Raw genomic sequence first — 22203 nt, forward strand, 5'->3', positions numbered from 1 at the left:
GTCACTCCAGTCCATGCTCCCTGCTCTGCACATTGATGGCATACATTGCCTGTGCCATACCATTTAGCACTTAAAAAGTTGTGCATTATCCCCTAATTGTTTTGTGTATGGGCGTGTGTGTGTGTGATTCCATCAGAAAATAGTAACATTAAGGGCAAGAGCTAAAGTATAGTCTTTGTATATCCCCAATAACATACCATCGGTAGGCTTAGAATAATATTAATTTCAGAATAAGAAAGATGAATGAACTATATTGTCAGTACTGATTTTAATAGATTTCCTGTTTGTTTGCAGGGGGGTTGGTTTTTATTTATTTTATTTCTTGGTGGGGGATGGGTATTGGGAAAGAATCTAAAGTCTGCAAGTCTGTGTTTATTGCAAAAATTTACACCCGGCTCTTAAACCTCTTTTTCGACCTCAGACCCAACTCCATGTGGTCAAAGCCTCTCTGAGAAATGCAACATGAAAGATACATCAATCAGAGCCCAAGGAAGGCGCTGTGTGGTATTTCATTCTGCTGTTCATATTTTCAACTTCTAAAAGCCCAACACCGCAGAACCCAGAGCAGATTGTAGGCGGCTGTGTGGCCTGTGGCGGTCGGGAGCAGCCCCAGAGCGGCCTGGACACTTCTGTGCAGGGACAACCAAGCTGCCAGTCAGACTGCTGCCCTCGGGACAAGAGCAGCGTGCTGACCGCTGTGTCTTTTCCTGGTCTTCTTGGAACTGTTTGTGACAGATGGCATCTAAAGGCCCTTCAAGAGCCGAAACCGGTTTGGCTCAGTGGATAGAGCGTCGGCCTGCGGACTGAAAGGTCCCGGGTTCGATTCCGGTCAAGGGCATGTACCTGGGTTGCGGGCACATCCCCAGTAGGAGATGTGCAGGAGGCGGCTGATCGATGTTTCTCTCTCATCGATGTTTCTGGCTCTCTCTCTCTCTCCCTTCCTCTCTGTAAAAAATCAATAAAATATATTTAAAAAATAAATAAATAAAGGCCCTTCAAGAAAGATCCTCACAGCTATCAAAAGTGGACCCCATTTCCACATCCAGGGCATAGATCTATGGCAGCCCTGAGCTGGGGCTCCTCCAAGCACCTGGACCTCCAGAGCTTCCACGCCTGCTTTAAAGGGGTGATCTGGACAAGAGGAGCATATACTCTAAGAGCAGCCCAAAGGCCACACCCTCAAATCCAAGACTGCCTGACCCTCAGGCACTTCCACCCACCTAGGGCAACCCGGCCTGTGTGAGGCTGGGTTTGCGCTCCTGTGAGTGTCCACTGGCACTGGCCATGTACATTCCTAAAAGGATGGGTCCCGATGGATCCTGCACCACCCCTGCTCCCATGCACTGGCGGTTTCTTCATCGTCCTGCACATCGTCCTCGGTTTCCACATGTGCATGCGCTGCTTCAACATGACTGCAGCTTCAGATGGCAGCACAGCCAGCCCCAACCACACCCAGCCTCCAACAGCTGCATCCAAAGCAGCCCTAATATGTCTACTCTGATTCTTCTCCCCCTCAACAGACGTGGTTTGGGAAAGCAGGCGCCTATGTTTGCTGGGACGCTGATACTGGCTGGCACATCGCCAACAAGTAGGGCTGAGGGCCCCAGGAGGTAGTTGGACCGGAGAGAGCCCATGAGGCTGGGTGGGGCCTCCCTAGGACTTGAAGATACAAGCAGCTGAAATTTCAAACCCAAAGTAGAACTTCTTGTAGAGGCCTGTTTTTCTTTGTTACAAAAATGTTTCCCCACAGTTAAGATCTTTGAAGGATTTTTTCTCCCCAGAACTGCCTTGTCTGCAGCAAGCCGGTTCCAGTCAGAGAGTTAGATTTCCATCTTTGTGACACCTTTGGAAACTTTGCCTCACTCTGGAGAGCTGTCCCCAGAGAATCTGCTCTTTGCTCCCCATCCCCAGACTTCAGAGGCAGGGGCATTTACCCACTCTGTGCCATCCAAGGACTCCCCAAGGTCAAAGGTATTTCAGAGAGATGCTGGTGAGTGATTCCTGCTAATGCCCATCACTGCTCACTGCTTTTTTTTGGTGAGGACACTTTCTTCCTTGATGGGCACAGGCTAAAAGCAGCAGGCATGAAATGTGTCCTCGTTCATAAACTGGGAGAGAAGCAGCGACACCCCTGCAGGAGGGAAGGGGGAATCCTAACCCGAGCTGGGCCTTCCAAAAGGAAGAGCTATCGGCTCTCTGTCCCACTGGGCTGGGTCACCAGATGCTCCACGAGGCTGTCGTGAGTCTACAACAAAGTAGAATCAACAAAAAACAGCCCCAAAGCTAAAACAACCCAAAAAATCCAAAACCAAAACCAGCCCACACTCTATTTGAGAATCCTAATTACAACTTTCATGCCCAGAGGAACGCTGGGGACCCAAGGTGGACTGGAGTCAAATGCTCAGCCGATTTCCCAGCCTCAGCTCACAGCCCATCTGGGACGAGCACACACCCCTTCACCTAATGGGGAAGGCCAGCTTCTCCTACTCAGGTGCAAGCTCTCTGACCAGCTCCACCTTAGCCCACAAGCAGCATGCTCAGATCCACACCCCAGTAGGGAGTGCTTTCCTAACAGGATGAGAAGGCTCAGTCCTCTCACTGTTCTAAGCTAGGGCAGGGCCGGCCCCATGTAAAACTGTGAAGTCAGGAAGTTTGGCTTTGGGACTTCTCCACCCTCCCCTTTCTGCGCCTCTCTCTCTCTTCCCACCACACCCCTTCGGGCATTCCACTGCCCTCCGCCTTGTTAAGATGCACTCAGCAGAAATTAGCCATTTACAATTTAGTGTGAATTTATCTCCAATTAAAATAAACCCCTTCATGGGCTCTTAAAAAACATTTTCCAGAAGCAGAGTGTTGGTGGTAAAGGTCATTTTCTTGGTGATCCTCCTACTTCTACAGTGGCTGTCCATGGACTTAAAGACCTCTAGGTCTGGAGTTCTTGGTATTTAAGTTTCAGGTGATATTGATTGTAAAATAAAATGTATTCATTTTGGAGGAGGGTAATAGAGCAATAAAGAAACACTGCAGTGAACTTGCATTAGAATTTCCTAGGAGTCTCAGAGGAAACCAACATTAACTGAGAACTTTCTAAGTGTCAGGTTTGAACTTGCACTGTCATCACATTTGAGTTTCATACCATCCTCATTTCAGATGAAGTAACAAGTTCAGAAAGTTCGGTTTGCCCAAGTTCCCCCAGCTGGCAGGTACTGGGTGGAAATGAACCAGGTTGTCTGACTTGCAAGTTCAGTGCTTAGGAATGAAGACATCTTAGCAATCACCTAGTCCAGCCTCCCAATCATGGAGATGAGGAGACAAGGGCTATGTCACAGACTTTCCCAAGCTCACTGATCCTAACCTCAAAACTCAGGAAATTCAGCCAGGCAAAAAGTATATGAGCTTGTAGGTTTTGGTTGGAGTAATATATCCCTTCCTCCAAATGCCTTTGCTCTTTTATTGATAGTATTAAATATGCCTTTGCTGAAAAATCACTTAAAATTTTTCAGTCTATAAATTATAAATACAATAAAAATAATATAAATTTTACATATATATATACTAGAGGCCCAGTGCCCAGCCTGTGCCCTCAGCCTGGCCTGTACCCTCTCGCAGTCTCCCTGCAGGAGCGGGCCTAAGCTGTCAGTCGGACATCCCCCGAGGGGTCCTTAGCACTATCCAGGAGGCGGGAGAGGTTCCCGCTACCACCACTGCACTCGCCAGCTGTGAGCCCAGCTCAGGGCTTCTGGCTGAGTGGCGCTCACCCTGTGGGAGCGCACTGACCACCAGGGGCAGCTCCTGCATTGTGTCTGCCCCCTGGTGGTCAGTGTGCATCATAGTGACTGGTCGTTCCGCCGTTTGGTTGATTTGCATATTAGCCTTTTATTATATAGGATAATAAAATCCAGCAGATCCTGGACTAGAATTCAGGGTTTTGCAATTCAATCTGGGATTTTTTTCAATTATAGCATATGGCCTCCTACTAACACCTATATAAATATAAACAAAAAATGTAAATAATATAGGTATCCTCTACATAGCAGTCTTGGTACAATGTTATAACTCAGGGGTCCTCAAACTATGGCCCGCGGGCCACATTCAAATACAAATATTGTATTTGTTCCCGTTTTGTTTTTTTTACTTCAAAATAAGATATGTGCAGTATGCATAGGAATTTGTTCATAGTTTATTTTAAACTATAGTCCGGCCCTCCAATGGTCTAAGGGACAGTGAACTGGCCCCCTGTTTAAAAAGTTTGAGGACCCCTGTAATATAACTAAATGCATGCTCCCCTAGTACAGTCAACCTTTTCTAAAAAAAATCCTTTAATTCCATGTTTCATTTTACATGGTATACCACCTGTTAGGAACCAAATGAAAGTAATAACCAGAACTTATTTTTTATAAACATTGACTGTGTGCTAAGTATACCTCATTTAATCCTTACTGCAATATTATGGATACTATTATCCTAAAATTTGCAAGCAAAAATCCTGCCACAATATGCTCACTAGAACAGACTTTCAAATACCATTATGATGTCCTGAGATACCACAGGGAAACCTCAGATAAACAAAGAGCATGCCTCCTGGACTATGAATATTACTTGATGGTAATTTAAAACTCCCCAAAAGTTTTGAACAGGAATCCTATATAATAAAAGCATAGTATGCAAACTGTCCCCTTGACTGGAGTTCAACCAGGGGAGGCCGGGGGAAGAGAGGGAAGCCCTGGCGCTGGCCGGTGGCCGGGGGGAAGGGAGGGAGATCCCGGCTGGCACCCAGCAGCCACTAGGGAACACTGGGCCTCTAGTTTATTATAAAGTGGAATGCAGAATTCACAGGGACATTTTTTAAAGCCCAAACAAGAGATGTGACATGTAATGCCTGCAGGTGGAGTAGAAGGCAGTAGAAAATTTTCGGGTCACATGCTCCAATCCAATGAGAATATCTTTGGTAGAAAATTTTGAGAAGCAAACTAACAAGATAACAAAATACAGAGTGTGGCAAAAGTAGGTTTACACTATACACCAATAGTGAACTTACAGAAAGAGAGACTAAAAAAACAATCCCATTTACCATAGCACCAAAAAATTAAGCTACCTAGGAATAAACTTAACTAAAGAGGTAAAAGACCTCTACTCAGAAAACTACAGGATGTTGAAAAAAGAGATAGAGGAAGACATAAACAGATGGAAGAACATACCATGTTCTTGGATTGGTAGAATCAACATCATTAAAATGTCCATACTACCCAAAGCAATCTATAAATTCAACGCACTTCCCATTAAAATACCAACAGCATATTTCACAGACCTAGAACGAACTCTCCAAAAATTCATCTGGAATAAAAAAAGACCCCGAATAGCTGCAGGGATCCTGAGAAAGAACAAAGTAGGTGGGATCTCAATACCAGATATCAAGCTGTATTACAAAGCCACTGTTCTCAAAACTGCCTGGTACTGGCACAAGAACAGACATATAGATCAATGGAATAAAATAGAGAGCCCAGAAATCGACCCGAACCAATATGCTCAATTAATATTTGACAAAGCGGGCAAGAACATAGAATGGAGTCAAGACAGTCTCTTCAATAAATGGTGTTGGGAAAATTGGACAGATATATGTAAGAAAATGAAACTACACCACCAACTTATACCATTCACAAAAATAAACTCAAAATGGATAAAGGACTTAAATATACGACGGGAAACCATAAAAATACTAGAAGAATCCAAAGGCAACAAAATCTCAGACATATGCCGAAGCAATTTCTTCACCGATACAGCTCCTAGGGCACTGGAAACTAAAAAGAAAATAAACAAATGGGACTACATCAAAACAAAAAGCTTCTGCACAGCAAAAGAAACCATCAACAAAACAACAAGAAAGCCCACTGCATGGGAGAACATATTTGCCAATGTTATCATTGATAAGGGTTTTATCTCCAACATTTATAGGGAACTCATACAACTCAACAAAAGGAAGATAAACAATCCAATCAAAAAATGGGCAAAGAAGACATTCAGAAAGCCAAGAGACATATGAAAACATGCTCAAAGTCACTAATCATCCGAGAGATGCAAATCAAAACAACAATGAGGTACCATCTCACACCTGTCAGAATGGCTATCATCAACAAATCAACACACGACAAGTGCTGGAGAGGATGTGGAGAAAAAGGAACACTTGTGCACTGCTGATGGGAATGCAGACTGGTGCAGCCACTCTGGAAGACAGTATGGAGTTTCCTCAAAAAACTAAAAATGGAACTCCCATTTGACCCTGTGATCCCACTTCTAGGAATATATCCCAAGAAACCAGAAACACCAATCAGAAAGGATATATGCACCCCTATGTTCATAGCAGCACAATTCACCATAGCTAAGATTTGGAAACAGCCTAAGTGCCCATCAGCAGATGACTGGATTAGAAAACTGTGGTACATCTACATGATGGAATACTATGCTGCTGTAAAAAAGAAGAAACTCTTACCATTTGCAACAGCATGGATGGAACTGGAGAGCATTATGCTAAGTGAAATAAGCCAGTCAATGAAAGAAAAATACCACATGATCTCACTCATTTATGGATAATAAAGACCATTATAAACTTATGAACAAAAATAGATACAGAGGCAGAGCTGCCTCGAACAGACTGTCAAACTACAGCGGGAAGACCAGGGAGGGTTGGGGGCAGGATGGGGGTGGGGGGAAGAGATCAACCGAAGGACTTGTATGCATGCATATAAGCATAACCAATGGACATAAGACACTGGGGGGTAGGGGAGGCCAGGGGATTGTCAAGGGCGGGGAAAAAAAGGAGACATATGTAATACTCTTTGTAATACTTTAAGCAATAAAAAAAAAATTTTAAAAAAGTAGGTTTACAGTTGTTCATATGAAAAATAAAACAATAATTAATAAATAATAAAAGAATAAACTGTTTTGTGTACTCACAACTGTAAACCTACATTTGTCCCACCCTGAAATGTTAGAAAAAAACAAGTATTTATCCTTTTTTTTCCCGTTTTTTATTATTTTTTATCATCTAAAATTTTACATAAGTCTCCTTTTCCCCCAATTGCTCTCCTGCCCAGCCATTCCCACCCCGGGCAAGCCCCCACTGTCCCAGTGTCTGTGTCCATTGGTTATGCTAATATGCATGCATACAAGTCCTTTGGTTGCTCTCTAACCTCCTCCTACAAGTATTTATTCTTAAGAAGCCCCATTTTCCTTCATTCAATGTAACAGTATATATTATTTGTATTTAAACAAATTGGAATGGCCATTTTACCTTCAGAAATAACAAATATTCCTGGATACGAAATTTAAATATATCTTGTAGAAGATCAAGTTAGACGATTTGGGAGGAAACCTTGCTCATTCCTTTGTTTGTATGTTGCTCTATCCCACATATGTTAGTCACATTTAAAATTTTCTACCCCACAAAAAGTTAAAAATAGGTGAAATTAACTCTAAAATATTTTGACACATATATGCAAAATATTATCATTCCAACTTGTAATCAATATATTTTTTCCATGCTAAGTCTTCCAAATCTGGGTATGTATTTTACCCTTATAATCTAGACTACTCACATTGCAAGGACCCGGTAGCCACATATGGCTGTGACTGCCATAGTGAGAAGTGCAGGTCTAGGACCATCAGAGACTTCATCACTCCAACATCTCCATTTTATAGATGAGGAACCTGTGGCCCGAAAAGATGAAGTGAGTCTTGGCAAGTTAACCGATGTCAGGCCCGCTAAGACCCTTTGAAAGTCTACATTTTTGTGTGGTTGCTTTTTTCTTAAAGTATGTGTATTATTTTAAAGTAAAACAAACAACTGATTAAATGAGCTTACAGCTTCTGGAAAATATTATTGAGAAGTTATTTCTTCCAGAGTTCTTTATCACCAGGATAATTTATTTAATTTTTTTTAAAGGGGAATGTAAAGAGAAGAACTGGTCAGTCCTACAAATCCTGTGCAGTCTTCAAGTTCTGGCAATCAACAGCCTCCTGCCATTCATGCACTTACAGCCCGTGTTAATAATTAGAATTCAAGAGCACAACTCCCTCTAGAGGATAAAAAATTATTGCAAGGACAATGATTTGAATTCCTATTGCAAAATTAAAATGACACTCAGTAAGAAAGAAGTTGCCTTTGGAGATTATGATTCCTGTAAAGCAAATCTGACTTGTGTGGTAACTGGCACCTTAAATCCATTTAATATATATATGTATATATTTACACTAATAAAAACAGTTTTACTTTTAATTTTTTAAATATAAAAAGGTATCTAAACATAAAATTAGATCAGAAACCCTCATTTAGTATACATTATTTTGAAACAAAAATATTGTAATAAGGTGGCTTTCTATCTCACACTAAAATGTAAATAAGACCTCTTTTCCAGATTCATACTTCAAACTAGTAACAACCTAAAAACTGTTCAAATTTATGGGGAAAAATCTACATAACCAATTTAAATTACCTGGGAAAGGGTAGGAGAGGGGATTAATAATCAAAGCCAGGTTCATGCAAGTGGAAAAATGCTTGCAGTTACTCCCTATCATAACCCTACATCATATATAAAAAAGTACTTTCATTACAGAGCTGTGAGATTTTTAAAAAAACACAACATAGTAAAAATTAATTAATGGGTATCATTGGTGCACATGGAATGATGTAATGCATGAGGCTGATAAGGCTGGAAAAACACTGAAAAACAGGTAAGGCTCAAAACACAAGCCTGCTTAAAAATAAAAATAAAAGTTTGCCAGAGAAATAAATGGTAGATAGGAAAGCAGAACTTTTCAGTAGGGTGGTCAGACACATCCTACCCCAACCCTAACCCAACATAAATTCTAACTGATGTGAAAAGGAGATAAAATGTCAAACCAAAGTAAAAAACTTCTCAAATCTCTTGTCCCATTGAATTTAGTGGGGCAAAGTTCCCAACACTGACTTGTGTCCACCTGTTATTTCTCTCTTTAGCAACATATTTCTTTCTTTACTTCAGAGAGAGGAAGGGAGAGATAGAAATATCAATGATGAGAGAGAATCATTGATTGACTGCCTTCTGCAGGCCCCCTACAGGGGATTAAGCCTACAACCCGGCATGTGCCCTGACCAGGCATCGAACCGGTGACCTCTTGGTTCCTGGGTCGATGCTTAACCACTGAGTCACACCTGGCTGGGTTGTGCCAAAAATTTTGTTCCAAGAAAAGTAAATTCCCAGGAAAACTACAATAAGTTTTGCAAACACATAAATGTAAAATATATATGTATATACTAGGGGCCCAGTGCACGAATTTGTGCACCTCAAAAGGAACTTTGGGCCACGAGGCTGCGGTGGGCACAGGGGCAGGTCTTGGCCCATCCTCCGCGCCGCCACCCAGCACTCCCGCCATGGCCCCAGATCCCCTGTCTGCCAGCAGCCCCACTCCCGCCACCACTGCTCCCATGCGCTTGGGGCCCGTGCCAGCAGTGGGTAAGAGCAGGACTGGCACTGTCAGGGGGTGCAAGTGGTGACTGCTGCCCAGATCACCCCTCAGGAGCAGGGGGAGGTGGAGAAGCCCTGAGGGGCAATCGGGGCCAGCAGCCACCGCTCACACCCACTAACAGTGCCAAGTGATCAGGGCCAGTGCCGGGTGCCAGCAGCGGGTGCAAGCACCGGGTGGGACCGCGGTGCGCAGGAGCAAAGAATTTTCAGTAACCACCAGAGGCTCTCCCTGATGACAGTGACCAGCACCGACTTGGTTTGGCGCCCCCGCTCACCTGTTCCACCATCCTGCTGCAGCCAATGCCCGCCACGTTTCGCGTGCACCCCCTGGTGGTCAGCGCACATCATAGCAACCAGTTGTTTGGCTGTTCCGCCATTCGGTCTATTTGCATATTAGGGTTCTATATATATATAGATAACCTTGATCAGCTGGGCATTCAAGGTGCACCCTCCCTTCTCCCTCCTCCCCGGTATGAGCTGTACACCCTCCTGTTGTAGTTGAGTCTTGATTGCTGCTGGCACATCAATGGGAGGAATTGACCTAGGCTGATCAGTTGTAAGGACTGGCTGTGACCACTGACCACTGACCTCCAACCACCTTGGACGATCAGCTGTGCAGGGATCCACCGCACAAAGCAGGACTTAACTTCAGTAGGGCTCTTGCACCTGCTGAGACCACCCATGAGTATGTGGCTTATGGAGGTGGTTGGGTGTGGTGCTTCCATGTGGTCTGAAGCTGTCCATATACAATAAAAGTAACAATTCCTTATTATCATCTAATACCATTTTCAATTTTCTCTTTGTCTTATAAAAAAAGCCCATCTTTTTACCACTGGTCTGATCTCATCAGGATCTAAATGAAGTCTGCAGCATTGGAATATATGTCTTTTTATAATAGTTCTTTCTTCATTATAGATGCTCCCATATTTCAGGTTTGGTTGACTTAGTCCTCCTAGCATCATTTATTCTGCTCCAGTGTACTGTGTATTTCCTGTAAACTATTGTTTACAGGAAACTATCTAGAAGCTACATAGATTCAGGTTCAATGTTATTGGTGGAGGGGTAGGAAAGATACTTTATAGGTGGCTCTGTGCACTTTCTTTTACATCACAACAGGAGCACTAAGTGTCTGGCTGTCCCACTTTTAATGATTGAGCAAAGGGTTCATGCTGGAGGCAAAGACCAACAAGTAGTTAACATATAAATTCGAGAAGTCGATCAGAAGGCTATGGACTTTGATATTCAGCAAGGGCTGAGAATCAGCAATGTATTAATCTGCTGCTGGCTGAATGGCTGAAGGCAATCCCCTAACCTGATAAGCCTTTATTGTTTACCAAACCTTACCATTGATGTCTGTTTGCTTTGCTAAAGGGCAAATGTATATTCTAGTAAATAAAAAGCTATGGGTCCGGAGATTCGGAGAGCCATTCCACTAGAGAAGGGCCTCTGCCTGGTTCCCCCAATGCCTTCCAAATTTATATTTCTTATCTAGTATATCCATTTGTGCATGACCCCTTCTCCAGATTCTGAATCCTTGCTGCAAAAGGTTGTGGCAGGTTCGGGTATTGTCCGCCTGATCCATCCCTTACCCTGCTCCCCAATGTCCTTCCCAATAGCTGTACGAGGCAGGCACTACTATTATCTCCATAGCAGTTAGGCATTTGCCTACTTAATGGAAGCAGGTTCTGAGAACCTGAAGCATCCAACCCACAACAGGAACGGTACCTGATGTCAAACAGACCCTTTCCATTTTTCTAAATCCTGAAGTGCTTCAACAGTGCCCTTTAAAACTCATGGTCAGATACACACAAAAAGCCTTGAATCCCCAACTTCTCCTCTCAGGGCTTTCCCTTACTCCATATAAACCCTGGCTTTCCCAAGGGTACTGTTTCCCTGCCAACCCCCTTAATCTCATGTCATCAGATATCACTCACTTCCCCTCCATGTTTCAGGCATTGATGCTCCCTGAAGATTTAAGCATCTCTCTCACTTATACTGTAAGACTAGGCCTGTTCTAACACAGATGGCCTTTCTAAAACTTTGGCCTAGTTCCCTGACCTTCTAGTCTTCAATGTATTTGTCTGCTACCCTCCTGCAGCCAATCACACCAGGGCTGAACTCTAGGCATTACCAACAAGGGCAACCCTCTGTATGTACAACATTCCATTCTCTGACCTGTCTCTCTAGCTCATGGACGCTGGTATCCTGACTCCAACAATTCTTAGGCCTCAAGGACCTACCACTTCTTTCACTGGCAAATTTATGACCTCGTGACAGCTATATACAGAATTTGCAAAGGCTAAAATTTCACCGAAAAATGACAAATCACCCTTTAAACAAATCTATTAAGTGGCACTTATATGAGACATGGAACCCCTCAGAGATCTCGAGATAGCTGTGCCAACACATTAGATGACATTGATACCATTCTGAAAAGAAATGAGAGAAAGGATTTTGTGGCCAGGTGGCTACTGCAGCTGTACAGGGGGCACCTCCTGATAATATTGGCCAGCCAATAATCAAAGCAGAATGTGGATGAAGGAGAGATGAAAACTGAGCTCAAGAATTCCACAAATTCACCCTCGCCAGTTTTGCTCAGTGGATAGAGCGTCGGCCTGCAGACTGAAGGATCCCAGGTTCAATTCCGGTCAAGGGCGCATGCCCAGGTTGCAAGCTTGATCCCCAGTAGGGGGCGTGCAGGAGGCAGCCAATCAATGATTCCCTCTCATCATTGATGTTTCTATCTCTCTCTCACTCTCTCTTCCTCTCTGAAATTAATAAAAAATGTATTTTTTTAAAAAAGAATTCCACAAATTCAAGTCTCCATTCTCCAAATTCAAGTTCAGAGGTTTCCACAACATTATCAACCAGGACTAAGATCTCTGGAGAAGATAGATGCAAGAAAAGCATCTTTTGCTTTGGAAACCGGCTGAAATGATTTGTTATCTATTTACAATTTCCTCTGGAACATTTATAAAAGCCTTTATGTCCAACACACATAAATCCAAAAAATATAGAAGTTAAAAGCTCCAACCTAAATGTGTGGAATGTGAAAACCCACCCGAATTCAAGAAGCAGAACATGGAGTTCTTGCTTTACTGTAACTAGTGGTTGAAAACCCATCCATTTGATGTGGTCACAAAATACCTTCACAGAAAACTACACGTGGAGTAGAATTTGCTCTAGCTGCTGACCCTTGCAACTCTTTCATCATCAAAGGTAAATCCTAAAAGTCAAAGTAAATCTCTGATTGTTCATGGTCTTTATTTACTACGTGTATAGACAATTAAAAATTAGAAAACTTGCCAAGCTTTTGAAAATAAAAAGAATCATTCAGAGCCCATGATATTTGAGATATCCTTACACTGAATTTTTACCAGCTTCTAAAAAAACTTTTTCAACTCATTTTCTGAGCCAAAAGGTTAGGGAAATCACAGCCATAAGACAGGATAGGCCTACAACCAAGAAACAGCAAACTGCTTGCACTGATTGAAAAAGAATACTCATGAAAAGTGGAGATCTTCTCAAACAACTTAGTACCAAACTATAAAATTTTTCAACTTCTTGTATCCATCTTCATCAAGTTATAAAGCTGAAGAAAACTCAATGCCAGTCTAGAACCATGAGTTTTCACCAGACCTAGGTCAACAGCCACCACAAGTCCTGTCCCGTCATGCCAAGGCCAAGCTCAGATGCTGGAGCTTCTGAGCCAGTGAAAGTTCTGCTCCTAACCTGCCTTATCAGAGGAAGGATAAGAACTTGAGCAGCGCCAAAACCGGTTTGGCTCAGTGGATAGAGTGTCGGCTTGTGGACTGAAAGGTCCCAGGTTCGATTCCGGTCAAGGGCATGTACCTGGGTTGCGGGCACATCCCCAGTAGGAGATGTGCAGGAGGCAGCTGATCGATGTTTCTAACTCTCTATTTCTCTCCCTTCCTCTCTGTAAAAAATCAATAAAAATAAAAAAAAAAGAATAAGCTTATAAAAAAAAAAAAAGAACTTCAGCAGCATAGAAAAATGATTTTGTGCTTCAGAGAAATTATCCAGGTTCTTAGTGTACTTTTAGAAATACCTCCATTATTTGAAGGATTAAAAAATCAATAAACTATGACAGAAGATCAGATACATCTACAACTGACAAATATGTCCCAGCCTTTGGACCAAGAGACCCACACCTCATCTCTCCAAATGGAAATTAACTATACAACCAATAATTCATGGACACTAAAACCTAACTGTCCAGCACTCAAAATTCAAGTAGCCCTGTAAGTCTGCCAAAAAATAGGTTTCTTCTTCCAAGCCTTCAGGTGAGGATAGAATTAAGGGAAAGAGAGTTTCGGACAACTGTGGCAAGATTTCTACCAGTGATTACTACTCAGCCACAGTCTAGGGCCCAGAATCCAAACAGGGAAACAGCCACATCAGTAGGAGAGTTATGAGATAAATATTCCTCAAATTAGAATCCTTCTGAAGTCTCAAATCTTGACATTTTACAAGTCACTTACTCCCAGCAGCAATGTAAATGCAAATAAATTGTCCCTAAATCCTGCAGACATTATTTTTGCCCAAGTGAAACTGGTTCCAAACTTAGAACTGAATTGGACTCACCAAAAGGTAGCTCTGAGAAGCTTGACCACCTAATTAAAATACATTTTATATATATATATATATATACATACATACACACACACACACTCAAGTATTTTAATAGGCTTGTAGTATTAGCTGAACACTATGTTCACCTTCTCCCATGATATCAACATTACAGCTAGCTTATAGAACAACCACCCTTGAGAACCACCTGAAGACTAGCTGAACAGAACTGTAACTAAGGATATAAAGAAGTCACGTCATGACTGGTAGAAGAGGTAGAGACCCAAAACGGGCTGGTCCCACACCCACACGGTGGTTAAAAATAGGGAGGGTTATCTCGGACCACCAGTGCTGGGAAGGAGTCCCCACAACAGCTGGCAGTGAAAAGCAGTAGAGATTTTGTCATGACCAGGTGAGATGGAGGGCTGCTGTAGAGCCAGGTGTCCTCTTAAAGGCCCCACACATGGGCTTACTCGCTGACAGAGTCACTCACTCTGAGCTCCAATTCTTGGGCAGCAGCTGGAAATCACCAAGGAGGAACTGAATTATCTGGCTTCAGAGCAAGGGCTGGAGGAGCAGCTCTCTGTGAACTAAAAGGCTGGCAGGTACCATTGTTCCTTTGCTGAGCCTCCCACCCTCAACCCAGCCTACATGTGCAGGTGGGCACCAAATTTGAGTTCCCATCAAACTGGCCCCACCCTGGTGATTCTCTGAGAACCTGCCCCACCCAACTTGCGCACAGCCCTGAACCTTTTTCAATAGCTGTTACTCATAAGTGGCTGGCCTTAGCCTGAGCTGTGGACTTCCCTAAAATCTCTGAAAGGTCCACAAACCCCAAAGGAGCATCCAGCCTCTGTCCACAGCATTATCGTTTCCCAGGTGCCTCCATACCAGCACAGGCAGCTACCAATTGCAGATCACTTTGTAGCTCCTACCAGGTGGCCCTGAGCCAGGCACACACAGGCAGTAGCTGACCTAGGCCTGCAATAGAGCCCCTCCTAAGAGGTCCTAGAACCAAAACACCCAGTGGCTGGCTTCTGACCACACCAGAGCACCACCCAATTAGCTCCACAAACAGCACTCCCAAAGGGTGGACTCAGCAGGTATAAGAGCCCCACTATATCAAATCTTGCTCCATGGGGTCAGCCCTCACACAATAGCTCATTCACTGTAATCGTGACCAGTCGTCAAGGCCAGTCAGCCTGAGGGTTAATCCCACCTACTGATGTGCCAACAGCAATCAAGGCTCATAACAGGAGGGCACACACAACCCACACAAAGGACATCCCTGGAGCTCCCAGCTCATGTGACCAGGGAAACTGCACCACTGACACCTACTACATAAGGCCACCCAGCCAACTCTGGGAGAGATAGCAGAGCTACCTAATATGTAGAAACAAAGGGAGGCAATCAAAATTAGGAGAGAAAGAAACATGTCCCAAATGAAAGAACAAGAGAAATCTCCAGAAAAAACACACACACACACACACCTAAGTAAAATGGAGGCAAGCAATCCCAGATAGAGTACAGTGAACTTGGGGGAAAAAATAAATGAAGTCAATGAAAATTTACACAAAGAGAGAGAAACCATAAAATAAAAAAAAAAGAAGAAATGAAGAATAAATGAAATGAAGAATATGCTAGATGGAATCAACATCAGATTAAATAAAGCAGGGCATCAAATAAGCAATCTGGAAGCAACGTGGAAAACACCCAATCAGAACAGCAAAAAGCAAAAATAAATTTCTTTTTAAAAAGGGGTCTCTGGGATAACATCAAGGGTAACATTTGCATCATAGGGGTACCAGAAGGAGAAGAGAACAAGAGATTGAAAAACTATTTGAAGAACTAATGACTGAAGCAGAGAGTCCCAAACAAGATGAACCCATAGAGACCCATACTATATTAAATGCCAAAGGTTAAAGACAAAGAGTGAATCTTAAAATCAGCAAGAGAAAAGCAGTTTATCTACAAGGGACTGTCAGAGGATTTCTCAACAGAAACTTTGCAGGCTAGAAGGCTATTGGCATGAAATATCTAATCTAATAATGGACAAACATGGTAATTGACTGTACCTTCGCTATGCCTCCCATTGGCTAATCAGCATGATATGCAAATTAACCGCCAACAAAGATGGCGGCTAATTTGCATACTGCAGGCAGGCCAGGACAGCGCCAACCACCAGCACGCTGCCATCCAGGGCAGGCTGGCCGCCTGGGAAGGCACACCTGCCACTGCAGGCAGGCCAGGACAGCGCCAACCACCAGCACGCTGCCATCCAGGGCAGGCTGGCCGCCTGGGAAGGCACACCTGCTCCAGAAGCCCCCAGCAGCCGGCAGGGTGAATCAAAAACAAAACCCACTTTAAATATAAAGACACATATAGATTAATGCTCCAGAAGCCCCCAGCAGCCGGCAGGGTGAATCAAAAACAAAACCCACTTTAAATATAAAGACACATATAGATTAAAAGTAAATGAATTAAGCTGCAGCCTGTTTTGCTCAGTGGATAGAGCATTAGCCCGTGGACTGAAGGGTCCCAGGTTCAATTCCAGTCAAGGGCATGTACCTCAGTTGCTGGCTTGATCCCCAGTCCCTATCAAAGCTTGTGCAGGAGGCAACCAATCAAAGTGTCTCTCCCTTTCCCTTCACTCTCTAAAATTCAATGGAAAAATATCCTTGGGTGAAGATTAACAAAAACAAAGTAAATGGATTAAGTAACATTAAAGAGATTATAAGAAAAATATAGTCCAAATTTTGTTAGTTGTATAATGGTTATGTTTAAATTATTAACACCTAAGAAACTGGGTGAAGGGTACATATAATATGCTGTAATATTGTATAGTTTTTTTTACATGTATGAGATTATTTCAAATTAAAATATTAAAAATTAAAAATTAATAAAATATTAATTGAAATGTGTCTGCATTACATGAAAAATCTCCTAATTGCTTCTAGCATAATTTATTAAATTGTGCTAAAATTTACAAGGGTTCAATTAAAAAATATCTTAATTCTAAATGATATAATAGAAAATATATAATAGTGCAGTTATAAGCACTTATCTGAAAATAAAAATTTAAAGAAGTGAATTTAAAGAAGGGATTAGCCAAAGAAAATATATGCTCAACCCACGGACACAGACAACAGTATGGTGATGGCCAGAGAAAAGTGGGGGGCAAGAGCTGGGTAGAGGGAGCAAAAGGGGGGAAATAGGGACATCCTATATAATAATAATAAAAGGCTAATATGCACATTGACTGAATGGCAGAATGACCGGTTGCTATGATGCGCACTGGCCATCAGGGGGCAGACACTCAATGCAGGAGCTGCCCCCTGGTGGTCAGTGCACTACCATATGGGGAGTGCCACTCAGCCAGAAGCTGGTTCATGGCTGGCCAGCGCAGTGGTGGTGGCAGGAGCCTCTCCCACCTCCGTGGCAGCACTAAGGATGTCCAACTACCGGTTTAGACCCGATCCCTTGGGGGCCTAAGCCTTTAGTTGGACATCCCCCAAGGGCTCCCTGGATGCCAGAAGGATGTCTGACTGCAGGCTTAGGCCTGATCCCCCGGGAGTGGGCCTAAGTCGACAGGTGGACATCCCCCAAGGGGTCCTGGACCGTGAATGGGCGCAGGCCGGGCTGAGGGAACCCCCCCCCCCAAGTGCACAAATTTTTGTGCACCCGGCCTCAAGGCTAAGTGTCCGACCATTCGACTGGTAGCTATGATGGACATTGACCACCAGGGGGCAGACGCTAAGCGCACAGGCATGGAAACTGATGAATCTCAGAGGGAAGAGGGGAGAGGGGAGGATGGGAAGAGATTAACCAAAGATTTTATATGCAACTAGAGGCCTGGTGGGGTCCCTCGCCCTGGCCTGCGGGGATCAGGCCAAATCCGTGCACCAGGCCTCCGACATCCCCTGAGGGGTCTCGGATTGAGAGAGGGCACAAGCTAGGCCGAGGGACCCCACTGGTGCACTAATCCATGCACCGGGCCTCTAGTTCAGTGATAAAAAGCAAGGACCTACAACCTATATCACTCTACCCAGCAAGGCTGTCATTTAGAATCAGAGACATAAAGAGCTTCCCAGACAAGAAAAAGGTAAGTTCATCCCCACCAAACCAGTATTATAAGAAATGTTAAAGGGGCTCCTTTGAAAAGAAAAAAATAAATATGAATAATAATATAGCAGTAACTATATATCTTTCAATAATCACTTTACATGTAAATGAATTAAATGTTCCAATCAAAAGACATAGAATGGCTGAATGGCTAAGAAAATGCAGCCTATAAGAGACCCACTTCAAATCAAAAGACACACACAGACTGAAAATAAAAGGATGAAAAAGATATTTCATGAAAATGGAAATGAAAAAAAGTTGGAATAAGCAATACTTCAGACAAAATAGACTTTAAAACAAAGGCTAGCCGTAGCTGGTTTGGCTCACTGGATAGAGCATCAGCCTGCAAACTGAAGGGTTCAGTTTTCATTCCTGGACAAGGGCACATGCCCAGGTTCCAGGCTTGATCCCCAGTAGGGGTTGTGCAGGAGGCAACTGATCGATTATTCTTTCTCAACATTGATGTTTCTATCTCTTCCTTCCTTTCTGAAATCAATAAAAAATATATTAAAAACAAAACAAAAAAATCCACAAAGGCTATAACAAGAGAAAAAGGACATTTCATGTAGCCAAGATATGGAAGCAACCTAAGTTGTGGTACATACATACAGTGGAATATTACTCGCCTATAAAAAGAATGAAATCTTACATTTGCAACAATGTGGATGAATCTAGAGGGTATGTGTTATGCTAAGTGAAATAAGTCAGAGAAAGACTTGTTTCATATGATTTCACTTATATGCGGAGTTTGAGAACAGAATAAATGAACAAAAACAGAAACTCACAGATACAGAAAACAACTGGTAGTTACCAAATGGGAGTTATGGGGCTAGTTGAAAAAGCTGAAGGGATTAAGAAGTACAAACTGGAGTTACAATTGACCGGAATCGAACTTGGGACCCTTCAGTCCACAGGCCAACGCTCTATCCACTGAGCCAAACCGGTTAGGGCGAGAAAGACTTGTTTCATATGATTTCACTTATACGCGGAGTTTGAGAACAGAATAAATGAACAAAAACAGAAACTCACAGATACAGAAAACAACTGGTAGTTACCAAATGGGAGTTATGGGGCTAGTTGAAAAAGCTGAAGGGATTAAGAAGTACAAACTGGAGTTACAAAATAGTCATGGGATGTAAAGCATACCATAGGGAATATAGTCAATAATACTGTAATAATTACATATGGGGTCAGGTGGATACTAGACTTTTGGGGGAATCACTTAAGTTATATAAGCGTCTAACCACTATGTTGTACACCTGAAACTAATACATTGAATGTCAACTGTGATTGAAAAAAACAAACAAACAAATAAACCTTGTCAGAATAAGACCAAACAAATACAAGGCCTGGAAGATCTTGAAATAAAAATCCCCAAGAGTACACAGAATTACTAAATCCACTTTTGCATTCTTTTGTTAACTGTATAATATTTCATTGAAATTCTATTTCACATTTTGAACTTTTTTAAAGTCTAGGAAGGAGGATATTATGAACATAATAAATTTGACTTAAAATTTTAAAAGCTCAGTTGAACTACCTCACTCCTCATTCCCCACCCCCAACCCAATCAACTCTCAAACAAGCAGATGCAAGCTTCAGTTTAATGGAAACTAAGTTTATTTATAGAAATTGTTTCAGATGCAAGGGTTAAAATAGGTATTTCTAATGTAAAGTATATGGTAAAAATATTTGATCACTTCTTTCAATATTTGTGTTTTGTTGCAATCTCACCCTCTTCTTACTCCCTTTCTCACCCCAAACCTGCTCCACACACATGCCTTCCCAAAATAGTAAGTAGCAATTCCAGTAGTCTCAGTTGCCAGTCATAATCCCTGACATCATCCTTCATTCTTTCTCCATACTCCTCATATATTCCCTAGCACATCTAGTTCACTCCGCTTTTGTGTTCTATCTAGAATCCAAGCACCTCTCTCCATGTCCCTGCTACTGTCTTAGAGCAAGTCATCATCTCTTCTGTGGGATATTACAATAAATACCCTATCCTTATTTCCTCATCAATTTTCTAGAGGCCAAAGTGATAGTGATCATTCAAAACAGAAGTCAGATCATATTATTCCTCTGCTTAAAACCCTCCAATAGCCTAATGCCATCTGATTTCATCTAGTATTTTCTCCCTTGGATATGAAGCCTCTTGTTTCTGGAACTTTTCAGGCATACTTCTGCCTCAGGGCCTTTGCATTTGCTGTTTGCTTTGCCTGGAATACCCTTCTTTCCTGATATGCACATGACTCATACTTTTGAAGTATTTGCTCAAATATAGCCACTTAGTGTGGCTTATTTTAAAATGGCAAACTTACTTCTCCCAGGCATTCTCTCTTCTCTGCAATATTTCTCTCCACAGAATTTGTCACCTGCTGATATACTATTTTTACTTATTCTGTTTAATGTTTTGTCTTATTAAAATGTAAACTACCTGAGGGTAGTAATTTTTGACTGTTTTGTTTTGTGGGGTTTTTTTAGTGCTGTATTTTCAGCACCTAAAATACTCAAATATTTGATGAATGAATGAACATGCCAAATGGTCAAACATGAAATAGCTTATGAACTGAGAGACCCTAAGCTCAGAAAAGGATATTAAAGATGAAGAGTGCCTTACAAATGATCATAAATGCACACAGAACCAAGTTGCAGTGAATGATTACATCAACAGCCAGGTGAATTTTCCCACAAGTGAAACTCCTTTTATGGAAACCCTGGCATTTTAATCATGAGACTTCAGATGGGTCTTTGGCATGTACAAGCAAAGCAAAACTTGGCCCAAGTTTATCCAAAGTGCCTTCACACTTACGTAAAGGTTGTAGACATTCATTACATTTAAATATTTACGATGCTTCAAAAAACATACCAGAGGAGAAAAAACATATAGAACTAAAATTGTACAAAGTTCTTCATTAAAATAGCTTAAATAAATTCTCTGTCAACACCAGAGTCAGTGACTGGATCTGGACAACAGAGATTAGAGCTTTTTACAAAACTACATGAGAACACTTGAATCAGTCTTCATAGACATTGCCATAATAACCATTTGGTTAAAATCAATATCCACCTTCCAGATGCAACTTAGATAAGGCAAGAAAAGTAACTGAGCCCTAGCCAGTTTGGCTCAGTGAGTAGGGCGTTGGCCTGCAGACTGAAGAGTCCCAGGTTAGATTCCGTTCAAGGGCACATGCCTGGGTTGTGGGCTCAATCCCCAGTAGGGGCATGGAGGAGGCAGCCAATCAATGAGTCTCTCTCATCATTAATGTTTCTATCTCTGCCTCTCCCTTTCTCTCTGAAATCAATAAGAATATTTTTTTAAAAAATAACGGATGGAAAATTACTATACATAATATAGTTCCGATTCTATTTGCCCTTTTTTGTCTTAGCTGTCTTCTCCTTTCTTTTTTTCACGTGTTTAGGAATTTTGTTCTTTCTTTTCTCTCTCTGGGCTTCCTTGACCATCTTTTTTCTTTCCTGTAAAACAAAAATTAAAAAAAAATCTGTGAAATACAGACAGAAGAAAAAAAATATTTACTTGGATAAGTTCACAGCTGTTTTCCTACGAATCAAATTTCAAATATCACTTACTATTAATTCAATCAAGAGGGAAAATGTTATTTAAACAAAAGAAATTTTAATTTTTTTCCCTGAAGTTAGCAGTTTTTAAAGCAGCAGGAAGAACTTTTTTAAAAGTCAATGTTTTCTTTTTATAAGCAAATTCCATTCATACTATTCACAATGATACAATTAGTTATAAAGATATATGCAAAAGGATAAAAAGAAGAGTAACATTAGAAAATAAAAATGAGCCCTAGCTGGTTTGGCTCAGTGAACAGAGCGTTGGCCTGCAGACCAAAGGGACATGGGTTCAATTCTGGTCAAGGGCACATACCCTAGTTGCAGGCTCCTCCCCGGCCCGGGCCCTGGTCAGGGCACATGCAGAAGGCAACCAATCGTTGTGTTTCTCTCACATCGATATTTCTTTGTC

General features: G+C 42.1%; 1 protein-coding gene across 3 annotated transcripts in view; it reads right to left on the bottom strand.

Annotated features, from left to right (window-relative positions):
- Window positions 1–928: 928 nt before the first annotated feature.
- The window catches only part of RIOK1 (RIO kinase 1), a 59028-nt gene continuing 37753 nt past the window's right edge, over window positions 929–22203 (bottom strand). For 2 of the 3 annotated variants that reach the window (XM_006105203.3, XM_023746280.1), the window contains exon 17: window positions 19810–21689. In XM_006105203.3, the coding sequence (XP_006105265.1) occupies window positions 21579–21689 (111 nt within the window). In that variant the 3' untranslated portion in view covers window positions 19810–21578. Of the gene's footprint in view, window positions 981–19809; window positions 21690–22203 lie in introns of those variants that run through there. The other variant, XR_002826813.1, reaches the window with a different exon arrangement.

The sequence above is a fragment of the Myotis lucifugus genome, unplaced genomic scaffold (assembly GCF_000147115.1).
Source record: "Myotis lucifugus unplaced genomic scaffold, Myoluc2.0 scaffold_650, whole genome shotgun sequence".
In the NCBI taxonomy this organism is placed as follows: Eukaryota; Metazoa; Chordata; class Mammalia; order Chiroptera; family Vespertilionidae; genus Myotis; species Myotis lucifugus.